Below are 15,853 nucleotides of genomic sequence, written 5' to 3' on the forward strand. Positions count from 1 at the left end.
CCTGGTCATCAGGTGTGAGGCACTGTCATTGCTATTATACGTGGCACAGGTCTGGCCTATTCCCAGAACCTGTGCCGCTGCAGTCACCCGGGCCATCTTCCAGTTCATATGGAGTTCAAAGATGGACCGGGTCCGAAGGGACTCGCTGTACAAAGATCTGGGCAACGGGGGAAAAAATACACCCAATGCCACCCTCACCCTGATGGCCACCTTTGTGTGTGGCTGCATCAAGCTGTGCGTGGATCCCCGGTACGCAAACACCAAGTGTCACTACGTACTGAGGTTCTACCTGTCCCCGGTGTTGCGAAGGATGGGCCTGGCCTCCGAGTAGTTGGACCGTTCCGTATCACCTGTCCTTCGTGGAGAAATTTATGAAGAGAAACACCTTTGACCACAAGTCCATCAGGAAGTGGTCAGCACGTAGTGTCCTTGAGACCCTTCGGGAAAAGGAGAGGGCGGATCCTATCGAGCGGTTCCCTGAGCAGACTGTCAAAGCCATTTGGCAGAATGCCTCATCGCCAGAACTTTCCAACAAGCACCAAGACATGGCTTGGCTGGTGGTGAGAAGGGCTCTGCCTGTGAGATCCTTTATGCACGCCCGGACTCTCAGCCGCACCGCACGCTGCCCTCGAAGCGGCTGCAAGGGGGACAAGACTGTCACACACCTCCTTCTGGAACGTGCCTATGCAGAGGAAGTCTGGAGAGAAATGCAGTGGTGTTTGTCGAGGTTCGTCCCGAGCAGCGCCGTGACGCGGGACTCCGGGCTCTACGGTCTGTTCCCCGGGATGCACACCGAGACGAACATCAACTGTGCCTGGAGGATCATCAACTCGGTGAAGGACGCTCTCTGGGTGGTCCGAAACCTGCTGATCTTCCAGCTGAAGGAGTTGACCCCGACTGAGTGCTGCAGACTGGCACATTCCAAGGTCCAGGACTATGTGTTGAGGGATGCGCTGAAGCTTGGGGCAGTTTCCGCCAAGGCACGGTGGGGAAAGACCACTGTGTAAAGTCTGCCTGCCTAACGAAGAACAGGGGGCCCATGCAGTCATTTGGGCTCTGCTGACGCCTCAGCTAATTATATGGGCATATGATCAAAAAATGTACAGACCTGTATAAAAATGATAAGTTTTGATCTCTGTATGTACATGTTTACATATGTATGGCATGACCAACTGTACAGACCATCAAATTATTTTATGAATAAAGTATATTTTTGAAATAAAAAAAAGTTGTCATTCGGAGATTACACAAATGCTAACAGCATCCCTGTCTTGCTTTGCCTTCTTGAATTTTGTCCTATCAAACAAATTTACCATGCTCATATTCCTCTTGTTCCTACCATACCGTTTAGTGCAGACACAAAACCATGAAGCATGTTAAAATTGTCATCATGCCTCTGTTCATTCAAGAGGGATAGCTTTCACTTAGGAAGTCCCAGTACAGTAAGTCAAAGGTTGCCTTTGATACCAGTCCAGGCCACATTCAGGACAGACAGAGTCAGGATCCTCTCATCATAAAGGCAGTCCATCATCTGTCTTGACTCTTTCTGACCTTTCATGGGCTGCTTTCCTCCTGGAAGGAGAGAGAGGCAGGTATTACAGGAGATGGAAATTGATGACACACCAATACTGTTGGAGCAACTGGGGAGATGTGTGAGTAAATGGGTAGTAGGCAAGGTTAGTGGTGTTAGGGCTTGGGATAAATCACAGTGACTGAGGGAAGATGTTGCAGGCATTAGTGGAAGTGACAGAGCATGGTGGGAGGTGTCCACAGTGGCAGAGAGACACTGAGTTTGAAATATAACAGAGAAGATGGTAGCACTTATACTGTAGGGGAGAAGGACATTGACCTTCTTCCTACAGCACTGGGTATTCTTCCTGACAGGTGAAACTGCTACAACCCACTCAGGAACCTCAAACAAGGGTGGCATGGTCTGGTGACGTGACCTTCACTGCTGGTTGTGGGCAAGAAGAAAGACCCACACTAGCACTATCCCATTCAGCAGCAACTCCAGGATCTTGCCCATTATGCAGGGCAATGACTTTCCCTTTCGGCCATGCTGGGGTAAATGTCTGCAATTGAGCAGGGCAACGTCATGCTGACAGGGTTCGTCTGGGTGTACAGTAGGCTTTTAAAGGTGACGCAGGCACAAGGGATCCCTTTCAATTCTGGGATATTCTCTGAGTGGCAAGTTGCTCCAGGAGGGTTTTGTGGTAAGATGGAGTGAAACCTCAGACACTATAGTGGTATGGTTGGTAATTAATGAGGCGAGAGAAAGTGAAGGCTGCAGATGCTGGAGATCAGAGCTGAAAATGTGTTGCTGGAAAAGCGCAGCAGGTCAGGCAGCATCCAAGGAACAGGAGAATCGATGTTTCGGGCATAAGCCCGTCTTCAGGAATTAATGAGGCATATTGGTAAGATAAAGCAAGTGAACCCATTAGACATTGTGGTAATAAACCTTCCCAAAAACTCAAGACAATTTGTATTTGGCCAAATAAAAAAATTAAGATTCGGTCCAGGGCTTCCAAAACTGATTGGAATATCTGGACTGATATTACTTCTTCAGTGTACCAATTTTGTCATGGGTCAGACAACACCAGGTTATAATTCAACAGGTTTATTTGGAGGCACTTGCTTTCGGAGTGCTGCTCCTTCATCAGGTGGTTGTGGAGATTAAGATCACGCTCACAAACTTATAGCCAAAGGAGTCCAGTGTCATGGAGATGTGATACAGTAAACAATCTTAGATTAAAACTTTCATCTTTTAGAATGGGATTTGATGGTTTCTGTTCTTTGATATGTAAATCCCAGAACTGATCATGATTATTGGTGTCAGTTTTATTCAAGTTTTTATAGTAAAGGATATTTTGGGGTTTCAATTTAATTCAAGAGCGTTACAACTTATTTCCTTACTATTGTCTTTTCCGTGCTTTATACTCTCTTAAAGATGATGGTCTATCAAGCTAGATCTTAACAAATACTTGGCTTGCTCTGTATACTCAGCAGAATCAGAACAAAGGTAGAAATTCAGCCTTATTATTGCTCATTTTTATTTAACCTTTAATTGCCTTCCTTTTAATGTATTTTTCCTTTAGTTAACTGTTCACGTATATCAAGGTGAGTTATATTAATGGTTGGGAACATTTTATTTCAGTCAGTCTAGTTCAGACTCGAGCACTACCAAGTACTAAACAAGGTTAAAAACAATGACTGCAGATGCTGGAAATCAGATTCTGGATCAGAGTGGTGCTGGAAAAGCACAGGAGATCAGGCAGCATCTGAGGAGCAGGAAAATCAACGTTTCGGGCAAAAGTCCTTCATCAGGAAAGAGGCAGAGGTACTAAACAAGTACTAAACAAACCTGTCCACAGTGAACCTATGCAATTCTCTCTCATTTCAAATAAATTTCTGAGAGATGAGGAATTACAGCACCAACTTCCTTCTCCTCAACTTCAGGCTACTAAATACCCCACCATTCACATATCAGTGCTGGAAAATGGGAATAGATTAGTTTAGGATATCTGGTTGGCATGGACGAGTTGAACTGAAGGGTCTGTTTCCGTGCTGTACATCTTTATGACTCGATGATGTGGAGGTGCCGGTTTTGGACTGTGGACAAAATTAAAACTCAGACAACACCAGGTTATCATCCAACAGGTTTATTTGGAAGTATTAGTTTTACAGCAGGGAACTGACGAAGGAGCAGCACTCCGAAAGCTAGTGCATCCAAATAAATCTGTTGGACTATAAGCTGGTGTTGTGTGATTTTAAACTCAATGATTCTCCTGAGCAAAAGGTCAAGAAGCAAGTCTTATAAGCAAAGAATTCCTGCTACAAGGGAGTGAGTCTCTTCGATTGACATATTAGAGCTCCAATCTGACAGGACGCTCCAGCTCTCTGGTCCAGCTCTCACATCAGGTCACTGCACCTTCCTGGAGAAATAACTCTTTCTCAGAGGAGTAAGTGAGCACTAGGCACATAATGGCAATGGCCAACTTGTGACTGGAAGAAAAATCACTGAGTCAGGTTCCCAACTAACAAGGGTTCCCCATTGTTCTGACAGGAACTAAGTTGAAAAGATTATATCTCGTATATTTACAGTCATAGAAATATACAGCACAGAAACAGCCCCATCAATCCAACTCGTCCATGCTGACCAGTTTCCCTAATCTAATCTAGTCCCATTTGCCAGCACCCGGCCCATTCATAGACCTATTCAGATTCCTTTTAAATTCTGTGGCAGCTCATTCCATACACCCACCACCCTCTGTAGGAAAATGTTGTCCCTTATGTCTCTTTTATATCTTTCCCCTTTCACCCTAAACCTATGCCCTCTAGTTCTGGACTCTCCCACCCCAGGGAAAAGACTTTCTCTATTTATCCTATCCATGCCACTCATGATTTTGTAAACCTCTACAAAGTCACCCCTCAGTTTCTGACACTCCAGGGAAAACAACCCCGCCTATTCATCCTCTCCTTAATGCTCTGATGAGTGAAGAAAAACCACCTTCACTATTCTATCCACCTGTGACTCCACTTTCAGGGAGCTATGAACCTGCACTCCAAGGTCTCTTTGTTCAGCAACACTTCCCAGGACTTTACCATTAAGTGTGTAAGTCCTGCTCTGATTTGCTTTTCCAAAATGCAGCACCACGCATTTCTCTAAATAATGCCAATAAATTTACTCTGTATCTTCTTCATGGTCTTGACAACATTCTGAAAGTAGATGCTCAAAACTGTAGCCTAAATAATGACTTCTACGGATATCTAATAACATTCTTGTTTTTGTACATGACGGCCCTAAAACCTGGAATGCCATGTTTATTTTTGTAAGTTTATAACCTCTCGGCTATTTTAAAAATGTCAAGCACAAATAACTTCAAAAGGCTAACCAATGAATTTGTAAAGTAACAGGAGCATCCTTCAATGTTGCTGGTAGAATTTTATTTTGTGTGTTATATATATTTTTTCATCTAATAGCTGAAAAGAATTTGGTCCAGGTGATTCTTGATAGTTCTACTTACTGATGTTTTTGCTTCTAATGATTATATTTTCTTGGTCAGTTGAGAGCAGTTTGTTCAGATTTTGCATCAATCTGTCCACACCATAGACTACAGCCATTGGACTCTGAACAATCTAAGATCAAAGATCATTAAAAATCAATAAAGTGTAAGGTTTTGTTTATAAAACAATGTAATATTCAAGTATCTTAAAAACACACTTCCCTGCTTTAATAATTATTTTTCCACCACTATTAGACTAGCTAAAATTCTTAGGTAAGCATGTAAACTGTTAAACTCCTTTTTCAAACCTTGATAATGGACTTCTCTAAATATGTGAGAGTTGTGAATGAGTGGTTCACAGCAGCTCAATTTCCAACCTGCCTCCTCGTTAACAGCTTCGAGCTATCCACTTTTGTCACAACAGACTGAACCATCAGTGACAATTCAATTGATTTGCAGGTCAATACATAGATAAACTGAAATGACACGTCAATAGGCAGTATTTTTAATTGCTGATTATTGATTTTTATAAAAATTAAACTTAACTTCTGGCCCCCAACGAGATTAATGCAGGGACAGCCTAATGAGAAACTAGCTGCTGTTTCTTACTGTGAATAACGTTAAATCACTCCCTTTATTCAGATCTAAACTTTTTTTCAGAATTGTTTCCTACTGACACATTGAAATGTTACCAATACTGATTCTGCCAAACTTTACATTATCTAAAATGAACACTTCCAAAGCAAATGATCATTTTGTTGTGGTTTGAACACTGACCTGTCCTTGTGTGAAAACCAGGTTACTCTTTGAAATATTTTCCATTCCCTAATTCAAATGGTTCAATAAGAAATATGACTGATTACCTCATTAATTTCAGTCCACCTCTCTGCATTGTGCTGATCAAGAACCTCACCGGCTATGTGGATGAAGCTTCGGCTTACATTCTCCAAAGCCTCCTGTGTGTCATTTATATGTGGCTCCACGTTGGCTATGTTTTGTAGCAAGCGTATGACACGTAGCATGTCAGCGGGTTGCAAAGTGACATTTTCTATGCTCAGAACCTGTTGTACTGTCTTCAGTATAGTTTCAGCTTCAGAGATATTAGGTACAAGTTTTGCATTACTCAATGACATGTACTCAATAACCTGCGCAAAGAGAGTTTACATTAATTGAATTCATGTGAGCACCTCATTGTATTCATTTCCCCATTACTTGGGCAATTAATAAGAAGTCACAAGCTAATATCTTTGTGTATAACATTAGGTTAATTTAGTCTTTATTACTATGAACATTATAGATATTATCTAATCAACCTGATCAGAGATGCTACTACACATTTGAAGCAGGTGGAATTTTAACCAGGCTTCCTGGCTCAGAGATAAGAACATTACCACTGTATTACAAGATCATCATGTACAACATTATATGCAAATACATTAGATTTATGACAGGGTCTAGTAGCAGATGGCAAATTGTGGTAGTTTATTAATGCAACTAAAGGAACTGAACATTATGTGGAAATCCTTTCCGACAAAATGACAAGTCCAGTAATTAATAATTGAAACACACCTCTACTGTCAGACAGTTTTTTTTTCTAATTTACTCAATAAAAACAGAAAGATCTGCGGATGCTGGAAATCAGAAACAAAATCAGAAATTGCTGGAAAAGCTCAGCCGGTCTGGTAGCATTTGTGGAGAGAAAATTAGAGTTAACGTTCTGGGTCCAAACTCTGATTTTCTCTCCACAGATATTGCCAGACCTGCAGAGCTTTTCCAGCAATTTCTGTTTTTGTCTTTTTTATTTGTTGATGAGATGTGAGTATCACTGGTGAGGCCAGCATTTACCCTGCCCATCTCTAATTGCCCAGAGGGCTGTTTATAATCATCCATATTGCTCTGGGTCTGGAGTCACATGTAGGTCAGCCCAGGTAAGGATGGCAGATTTCCTTCCCTTAAGGACAGTAGTGAATCAGATGGGCTTTTCAACAATCAACAGTGTTTATCTAGTTGTTGCTTTTTAATCAAGATTTTTCTTGAATTCCACTTTCACCATCTACCATGTTGGGATTTGAACCCGTGTCCCCAGAACACAAACCCAGGTTTCTGGATTATAACCCACTGAGATGTTAAACGAGTTGCTGAAATGATCCCATCAATATAAGAGTTGTCTCCATTTTGAAATTTTCACATCTTTTGTCGTAGGATGTTTATTTCTAGGTTTTTCATTCATATGAGGCTTCTTTTAATTGAAGGATTAATTTTAGTTGTATAAGTAAATTTTCTGATTCAGTATGTGGATGTACCTACTAGAAAAAGGCAGCATGGTGGCTCAGTAGTTAGCACTGCTGCCTCACAGTCCCAGCTTCAATTCCAGCCTCGGACGATTGTCTGTGTGGAGTTTGCACATTCTCCCCGTGTCTGCGTGGGTTTCCTCCGTGTGCTCCAGTTTCCTCCCATGCTAAATTGCCCATAGTGTTAGGTGCATTCGTCAGAGGGAAATGGGTCTGGGTGGGTTACTCTTCAGAGGGTCGGTGTGGACTTGTTGGGCCGAAGGGGCTGTTTCCACGTACTAGGGAATCTAATCAACAAAAAAAGCTTGACCTACTCCTGGGAAATAAGGCAGAGCAGATGACTGAGGTGTCAGTGGAGGAACCATTTTGGGGCCAGCGACCATAATTCTATTAGTTTTAAAATAATGATGGAAAAGGATAGACCAGATCTAAAAGTTGAAGTTCTAAATTGGAGAAAGGCCAATTTTGACGGTATTAAGCAAGAACTTTCAAAAGTTGACTGGGGGCAGATGTTCACAGGTAAAGGGATGGCTGGAAAAGGGGAAGCCTTCAGAAATGAGATAACGAGAGTCCAGAGAAAGTATATTCCTGTTAGGGTGACAGGAAAGGCTGGTAGGTATAGGGAATGCTGGATGACTAGAGAAATTGAGGGTTTGGTTAAGAAAAAGAAGGAATCGTATGTCAAGTACAGACAGATAGATCGAGTGAATCCTGAGAAAGGTATAAAGGCAGCAGGAGTATACTTAAGAGGGAAACCAGGAGGGCAAAAAGGGGACATAAGATAGCTTTGGCAAGTAGAGTTAAGGAGAATCCAAAAGGTTTTTACAAATACATTAAGGACAAAAGGGTAACTAGGGAGAGAATAGAGCACCTCAAAGATCAGCAAGGCAGCCTTTGTGTGAAGCCGCAGGAGATGGAGCAGATACTAAACGAGTATTTTCCATCAGTATTTACTATGAAAAAGGACATGGAAGACATAGAATATAGGGAAATAGATGGTGACATCTTGAGAAATGTCCATATTACAAAGGAGCAAGTGCTGGATGTCTTGAAATGCATAAAAGTGGATAAATCCCCAGGACCTGAGCAGGTGTACCCTCGAACTCTGTAGGAAGTTAGGGAAGTGATTGTTGGGCCCCTTGCTGAGATATTGTATCATCAATAGTCACAGGTGAGGTGCTGGAAGACTGGAGGTTGGCTAACGTGGTGCCACAAGGTAAAAACAATGACTGCAGATGCTGGAAACCAGATTCTGGATTAGTGGTGCTGGAAGAGCAAAGCAGTTCAGGATTTCGCTGCTCCTTGGATGCTGCCTGAACTGCTGTGCTCTTCCAGCACCACGAGTCCAGAATAACGTGGTGCCACTGTTTAAGAAAGGTGGTAAGAACAAACCAAGGAACTATAGACTTCAGTGGTGGGCAAATTATTGGAGGGAATCCTGAGGGACAAGATTCACACGTACTTGGAAAGGCAAGGACTGATTAGGGATAGTCAGCATCGTTTTGTGCGTGGGATTGAGTTTTTTGAAGAAGTAACAAAGAGGATTGATGACAGCAGAGTGGTAAATGTGATCTGTATGAACTTGAGGTAAAAACAATGACTGCAGATGCTGGAAACCAGATTCTGGAATAGCTTCCTGTATGAACTTGAGTAAGTCGTTCGACAAGGTTCCCATTGGGAGACTGGTTAGCAAGGTTAGATCTCATGGAGTACAGGGAGAACTAGCCATTTGGATATAGAACTGGCTCAAGGGTAGAAGACAGAGCATGGTGGTGGAGGATTGTTTTTCAAACTGGAGGCCTGTGATCAGTGGAGTGCCACACGGATCGGTACTGGGTCCGCTACTTTTCTTCATTTATATAAATGATTTGGATTTGAGTTTAAGTGGTATAGTTAGTAAGTTTGCTGGTGCCACCAAAATTGGAGGTGTAGTGGACAGCGAAGAAGGTTACCTCAGATTACAACAGGATCTTGATCAGATGGGCCAATGGACTGAGAAGTGGCAGATGGAGTTCAATTCTAAATGCGAGTTGCTGCATTTTGGGAAAGCAAATCTTAGCAGGACTTATACACATAATGGTCAGGTCCTCGGGAGTGATGCTGAACAAAGAGACCTTGGAGTGTAGGTTCATAGCTCCTTGAAAGTGGAGTCGCAGAAAGATAGGATAGTGAAGAAGGTGTTTGGTATGCTTTCCTTTATTGGTCAGAGTATTGAGTACAGGAGTTGGGAGGTCATGTTGCGGCTGTACAGGACATTGGTTAGGCCACTGTTGGAATATTGCATGCATTTCTGGTCTCCTTCCTATCGGAAAGATGTTGTGAAACTTGAAAGGGTTCAGAAATTATTTACAAGGATGTTGCCAGGGTTGGAGGATTTGAGCTATAGGGAGAGGTTGAATAGGCTGGGGCTGTTTTCCCTGGAGCATCCTTGAGGGGTGACCTTATAGAGGTTTACAAAATCATGAGGGGCATAGATGGATAAATAGGCAAAGTCTCTTTCCTGGGGTGGAGGAATTCAGAACTAAAGGGCATAGGTTTAGGGTGAGAGATATAAAAGATATAAAAGTGACCTCAGGGCAATGTTTTCACACAGAGGGTGGTACATATATGGAATGAGCTGCCAGAAGAAGTGGTGGAGACTGGTACAATTGCAACATTTAAGAGGCATTTGGATGGGTATATGAATAGGAAGGGTTTATACTGATATGGGCCAGGTACTGGCAGGTGGGACTAGATTGGGTTGGGATATCTGGTCGGCATGGACAGGTTGGACCGAAGGGTCTGTTTCCATGCTGTACATCTCTATGACTCTATTGCCGGAGGCTTGCATTAAATCAAGATCACACTGTAACAGGGATTGACACCATGAACTGATAGCGTGAATAGGGATGGAAGTTCGAACTATTTTATCAATTATGATCATAGGGTATGCTTTGAAATGTATAAATAAATTGACATTGGAACAAAACTAAATGAGGATGTTGATTATTACATTTAACAACTAATAGAAACCATGAACAATTAAAGACAGGCTCTTTAGTGGGTGAGGATTGCCTGTTCAGGTTGTGATGATGAATGTTCGATCACTAAAATGAAGTGATGAAATCAAAGCATAATGGCAATGTCACAACACAGCAACACCCTGGCCACAGAGGATTAAAGAACTCAGTTGAAGAGACAGATTTCAAGAAGCATTAATTTCAAGAAGATATGGGGAGAGAAAAGATGGAAGGGAGTCAATTGGAAACAAAAGACATCTAAACTGCGATATGACTGCCAAAGAACAGTATATCATAGGATTAGGCCCTTCAGCCCACCAAGACTGTGCCAACAAATGGCACCTTTTTAAACTAAAGCTCTTCTGCCTCTGTGCAGCCCACATCCCTCTACTTCCTGTTTATTCACGTATCCATCAAGATGCCTCTTAATGATGATATCATATCTGCTTTTACCTCCTCTGGCAACACATTCCAGGCACTTACCATCCTCGGAGTAAAAAAGCCTGCTTTCTCACATCTCCTTTCAATTTTCCCCTTTTACCTCAAGACTATCTCCCCTAGAAATTCAAATTTCTACCCTGGAAAAAAGATTCCACTGTTCATTCTTTCCACACTTCTGATCATTTTGTCAGCTTCTGTCAGGTTACCCCTCAGCCTCCAACATTCAAGTGAAAACAAACCAAATTTGTCCAATCTCTCCTCATAGCTAATACCCTCCAAACCAGGCAGCATCCTGGGAAACCTTTTCGCCACCCTCTCCAAAGCCTCCACATCCTTCTGGTAGCGTGGCGACCAGAACTGTTGCTTAATAAATTATCTTAATACAGTGACAAGTGTTCGCTTGCCTGAAATTTATCATCTCGTCTTAAAATCTCATCCATCAGTTTCTGTAAAGTTGATGTTAAAAATGATCCCCTTGGTTACAGATTTTAACAAGGCTGAAGCATACCAGAAGGTTATCCAAGAGAACCAGAAGGAATGATTTGAATATTGAAAAGCAATGCAAACACAGCTCATCCCTTCTCTCAAACTGTATGTTCTGCTGTGCATGGAGTGTGCTATTTTCATTACCTCATGACTTTAGGTGAAAAAATATAATTTAAAAGCTGTGTTCTTTGCTTTACACATAAACAATGTCAGAAGATTATAGTCCAACAGGTTTACTTGAAACCACAAGCTTTCGGAGCGCTGCTCCTACGTCAGGTGAAGTTGGGGAAGCACACAGAACCAGAACACAGAGGAACCTTGATTATTCAGCATCCTATTATCTGAATTTCAGATTATCCGGACAAGATCACAAGGTCCCAATGCTTGGCTAAACTGTGTTATCTGGCATTCGATTATCTGAACAAAATACTCCCCGCCCGTGTTGTTCGGATAATTGAGTTTCCTCTGTATGTAGGTGGAGAGATAATGCCAAGATGATTCCAGGTCATTAGGAGTGCCAACAGATAACTACAAATAGTGTGAGTGGAGTGTCAATTGGCTGAATAACAAGTCTTTGTAAGTGATCAAAAGTGTCAAAAGATGTGAGTTAAGGGTCAACAGCTGAAAAAAACTGAAGGGATGTCTTACGAACTGATTAATTAAGGCAGAGAGATAATTACATATAATCAAAAATAAGATGGTGCTAGAGACAAACAAAATGACCAGAATAACATGAGTTCACATGCACACACAAGAAAATCTGATGTTAGAATACAACTCTGTTGCATTCTAGTGTCCTTTACTCCACCATCAGCTTTGTATGTGGAGCTGTAAGTAGTGTTGGAACACAGTCACGAACTGTGTTTGAAATATATTATATGTGTTTGAAATATATTATATAATGATACCACATTTTACGCTGAATAAAGACATACTCGTTTTGCAATTTGGTGAAGCAATTATCCAGAGATGACAAGGATCTTATATCAGACTGTCCTTGCAATCAATATTTTAAAAATTACCATTGTATCGTGAGAAAATGCTTCCGATTTAGTCTTGAATAAGCTCCTTGAATCTGACTGAAATTCGTTTAACTTCAAATATGTATCTACAATACAAAGACACATTATTCCAATATTAATCATTTAAATCAGAAGAATAATTTTTTCCAATGCCCCAAATTAAATATAATCTTTAAATAACACAAGATGTAACATCCTCCTATTCAAAGCTCAGAAATAAATAAGTTTATAATGTACTCAAGTTTGTTTATGTAATCTTATTTGTACAGATCTGTTGAAAATAATGTTAAATTTCACAATGGTGCAATAGAGCAATTTGACTGAATAATGCACTAATTTTTTCAATTTAGAGATTAAGATTTCATTTAATGACAGTTTTTAAAGTAATAAACATATGCTAACACCAGATTGACATGACTTATGGTTTTTCTCAGTAGAAGTACAAATTATTTTAATTTTATGAATTATTAAAGCTTTTGTCAATTTTAGACAGGATGCACTGAGTAATAATTTGGGTCAGTGGTGCATTTATATTCTGAAAATGCATCACCTTGTTTAAAATTTTCACAGGTTAAGAACCCACAATAGAACTTTACCAATAATGGAAGTCATATTCCCTTCCTAAAATAAATCTCCATGGGCATTATTTTCCCTCCCTTCCACCAATAAAAACCGGCAACTATAGCAGGATCCATACAGTGATAATTTGCTGCAGAAAGTAACTTGGATGAAAGTCCTACCTCAAAGACCTACCGGCCACTTATAGGACCAGCAGCGCTATTGGGAGGCATGGTGGCTACTGTTGGGATTGCAAGCAATCCTGCTGCCCCAGTGCTGGAGCCCACAGGATCACCAGTGTTATGAGGATGAAAGGGGAGCACCGCAGAGGAGTTGGCCAAGAAAGTGTGGATGTCAGACCACATGTGGATAGTGCACTGATAGGGTTGGGGTTGGAAGGGGGGCTGCAGGGAAGCAGACTAGAGGCTGATTAGCTACCCAACTTGGAAAAGGGCCCAGTGACAGACGCAAGCCTTCCCCTACAACTTCTCCTGCCCAAGTTCATGCAGGATAACGTGCCAGGCTTTCCTTCACAATTCTCAACATTACTAAACTCTCTTAAAATTGAGGACAGGTGGAAAATGACGCTTTAGATGGCAATAGCACTGCAATTAGGTGAGGGTTGCTAAGCCTCACCATAAAATTTCAAATGTTCAATGAAAAGTGCAGCAACCCAGGTCAGGAACAGTGGCAGGCAATCCTAAAAATGAGGTGTCAACCTGGTGAAGCTTACTCACATACAAAACTGTGGTTTGCAATATGTAGAGATAGGTGATCCCACAATCAAGGGATCAGACCTAAGTTCTGCAGTTCTGCCACATGCAATTTTGCTGGTGCTGAACATCAAACACTAATAGAAGATGGAGGATCCACAAGTATACACATCCTTAATGATGGGGGAACCCAGCACATCAATGCACAAAATAAGACTGAAGCATTTGCAAATACATTTTGCTATATGTGCCAGGTAGATGATCCATCTCAGTTTCTTCCTGTGGTCCCCACCACCATAGTTGCCAGACATTTGATTCACTGCATGTGATATCAACAAACAGGTGAAGCCATTGGATGCAGCAATGGCTGTGGGCCATGACAACATTCTAGTAACAGTACTGAGGATTTGTGCTCCAGAGCTAGCCACACCCCTGTCTCTGACCCTTCAGATTTTGAGGCATGCCATATCCAAATGCAGCAAGGCCTTGACAATATCCAAGCTTAAGCTGAAAATGCCAGGCAATGACCATCACCTATAAGAGAAAATTTAACATTGCCCCTTGACATTCAATACAATTAACATTGTTGAATGCCACTAACAACATCCTGGGGGTTACCATTAACCAGAACTGAACTGAACTGGCCAAATAAATACAGTGGCTTCAAGCGTAGCTCAGAGGCTCGGAATACTGCAGCATGTAACACACAAATTCTGACTTCCCAAAACATGTCTGCCATCTACAAGGCACGAATCAGAAATGTGAAGGAATTCTCCCCACTTGCCTGGATCCAATGCATTCAAGAAGTTTGACATCATCCAGGACAAAGCAGCCTGCTTGATTGGCACACAACCACAAACATCCACTCCCTCCACCTCTGGTGCTTAGTAGCAGCAGTGTGTACTATCTACATGATGCTCTGCAGATATTTACTCAAGATCCTTAGGCAGCACATTCCAAACCAATGACCATTGCCATCTAGAAGGACAAGGGCAGCAGGTACCCCTCCAAAGCAGTCACCATCTAGGCTTGGAAATGTATTACAGTTCCTTTACTGTAACAGGGTAACAATCCTGGAATTCCCTCTCTAACTAAATTATGGGTTTACCGATATACATGGACTGCAGCAGTCCAAGAAGACAGCAGCTCACCACCAACTTCTTAAGGGCAAATAGGGACAGGCAATAAATGCTGGCTCAGCCAGAGTTGCCCACATCCCACAAACTGAATAAAAAGGGGAAACTGCCCAGGTATGTCCTGTTCATAAAAGGCAGGATGAATTCAACCTGCTCAACTACCGCCCCATCAATCTACACTCAATGATCAGCAAAATGTTGGAAGGATTGCGTTACTGTCAGTCCAAATAAAGGAATAATCTGCTCATAGATGCGCCGTTTGTGTACTGCTGCTCAGCCTCTTAGCACATTACAACTTTGGCTGGAAAATGGGTGAAATGGCTGAAGTCCAGATGCAAGGAGAAAGTGATTGCCCTTGCCATCAGAGCAGCTCCTAAATGAATACAACATTAAGGAGTCCTAATAAAACAGGAATCTATGGGAAAAACACTCCACTGGTTGAAGTCATACATAGCATGATGGAAAGTGGCTGTGGTTGTTGGAGACAAACATCATTGCAGGTTTCTTTGTAAACTCACAGTACGTGGGCTTCACTGGCTGGGCCAGCTGTTATTGCACATATATTTTACCACACACCTGAATTGTGCCTTGTAGATGATGGACAGGCTTTGGGAGTCAGGAGGTCAGTTACTTGCTGCAGAATCCCTAGGCTCTGACTGGCTCTTGTAGCCACTGTACTTAAATGGTTCGTTCAGATCAGTTTCTGGTCAATAATAAGATGTTGATAGTTGGGTTTCAGTTTTGGTAACACTATCGAAAAGTGAGGAATGATGCTTGGTGTTTCTTTGTTAGAGACGGTTACTGTCTGAAATTTATGTGGCATGAGCATTAGTTTCCAGTTATCAGCCCAATGGTAACCTGCAGCATGTTGACTATGTGGGATTCAGTGATGTTGATACCATTGAATGTCAGGAGGTGATGGTTAGATTCTCCCTTGGTGGTCATGAACATTGCCTGGCATTCATGTAGCACAAATGTTTCCACAAATTCTTGTCTATCATCTATAAGACTCAATTCTGGAGTGTGATAGAATACTGTCCACATGTCTGAATGGATGTAGCAGAGCTCAGAAGCTCTGTTCCTCTTGGTGGATTTGGAGGATCGGGATATGGCTATGGGATTTGAAGGCAGATGTGATCAACTGATTGAGGGTTGGGGTTGGTAATCTCAGGATGCAGAGGGTAGTGTTAGTGCTGTGCAATGC

The 15,853-nt window shown here is 41.9% G+C and overlaps 1 protein-coding gene across 1 annotated transcript in view; it reads right to left on the reverse strand.

Annotated features, from left to right (window-relative positions):
• adgrd2 (adhesion G protein-coupled receptor D2) overlaps window positions 1-15,853 on the reverse strand; it is a 155,407-nt gene that overhangs the window by 131,165 nt on the left and 8,389 nt on the right. The window contains exons 7-9 of the mRNA XM_087998433.1: window positions 12,243-12,328; window positions 5,867-6,148; window positions 5,025-5,136 (exon numbers count right to left, since the gene is read on the reverse strand). Coding sequence (XP_087854559.1) covers window positions 5,025-5,136; window positions 5,867-6,148; window positions 12,243-12,328 — 480 coding nt within the window. The remainder of the gene's footprint in view (window positions 1-5,024; window positions 5,137-5,866; window positions 6,149-12,242; window positions 12,329-15,853) is intronic.

Source organism: Chiloscyllium plagiosum, unplaced genomic scaffold (assembly GCF_037043375.1).
Source record: "Chiloscyllium plagiosum isolate Xiang-an unplaced genomic scaffold, Cpla_swu_hap1 HiC_scaffold_21, whole genome shotgun sequence".
Classification (NCBI taxonomy): Eukaryota; Metazoa; Chordata; class Chondrichthyes; order Orectolobiformes; family Hemiscylliidae; genus Chiloscyllium; species Chiloscyllium plagiosum.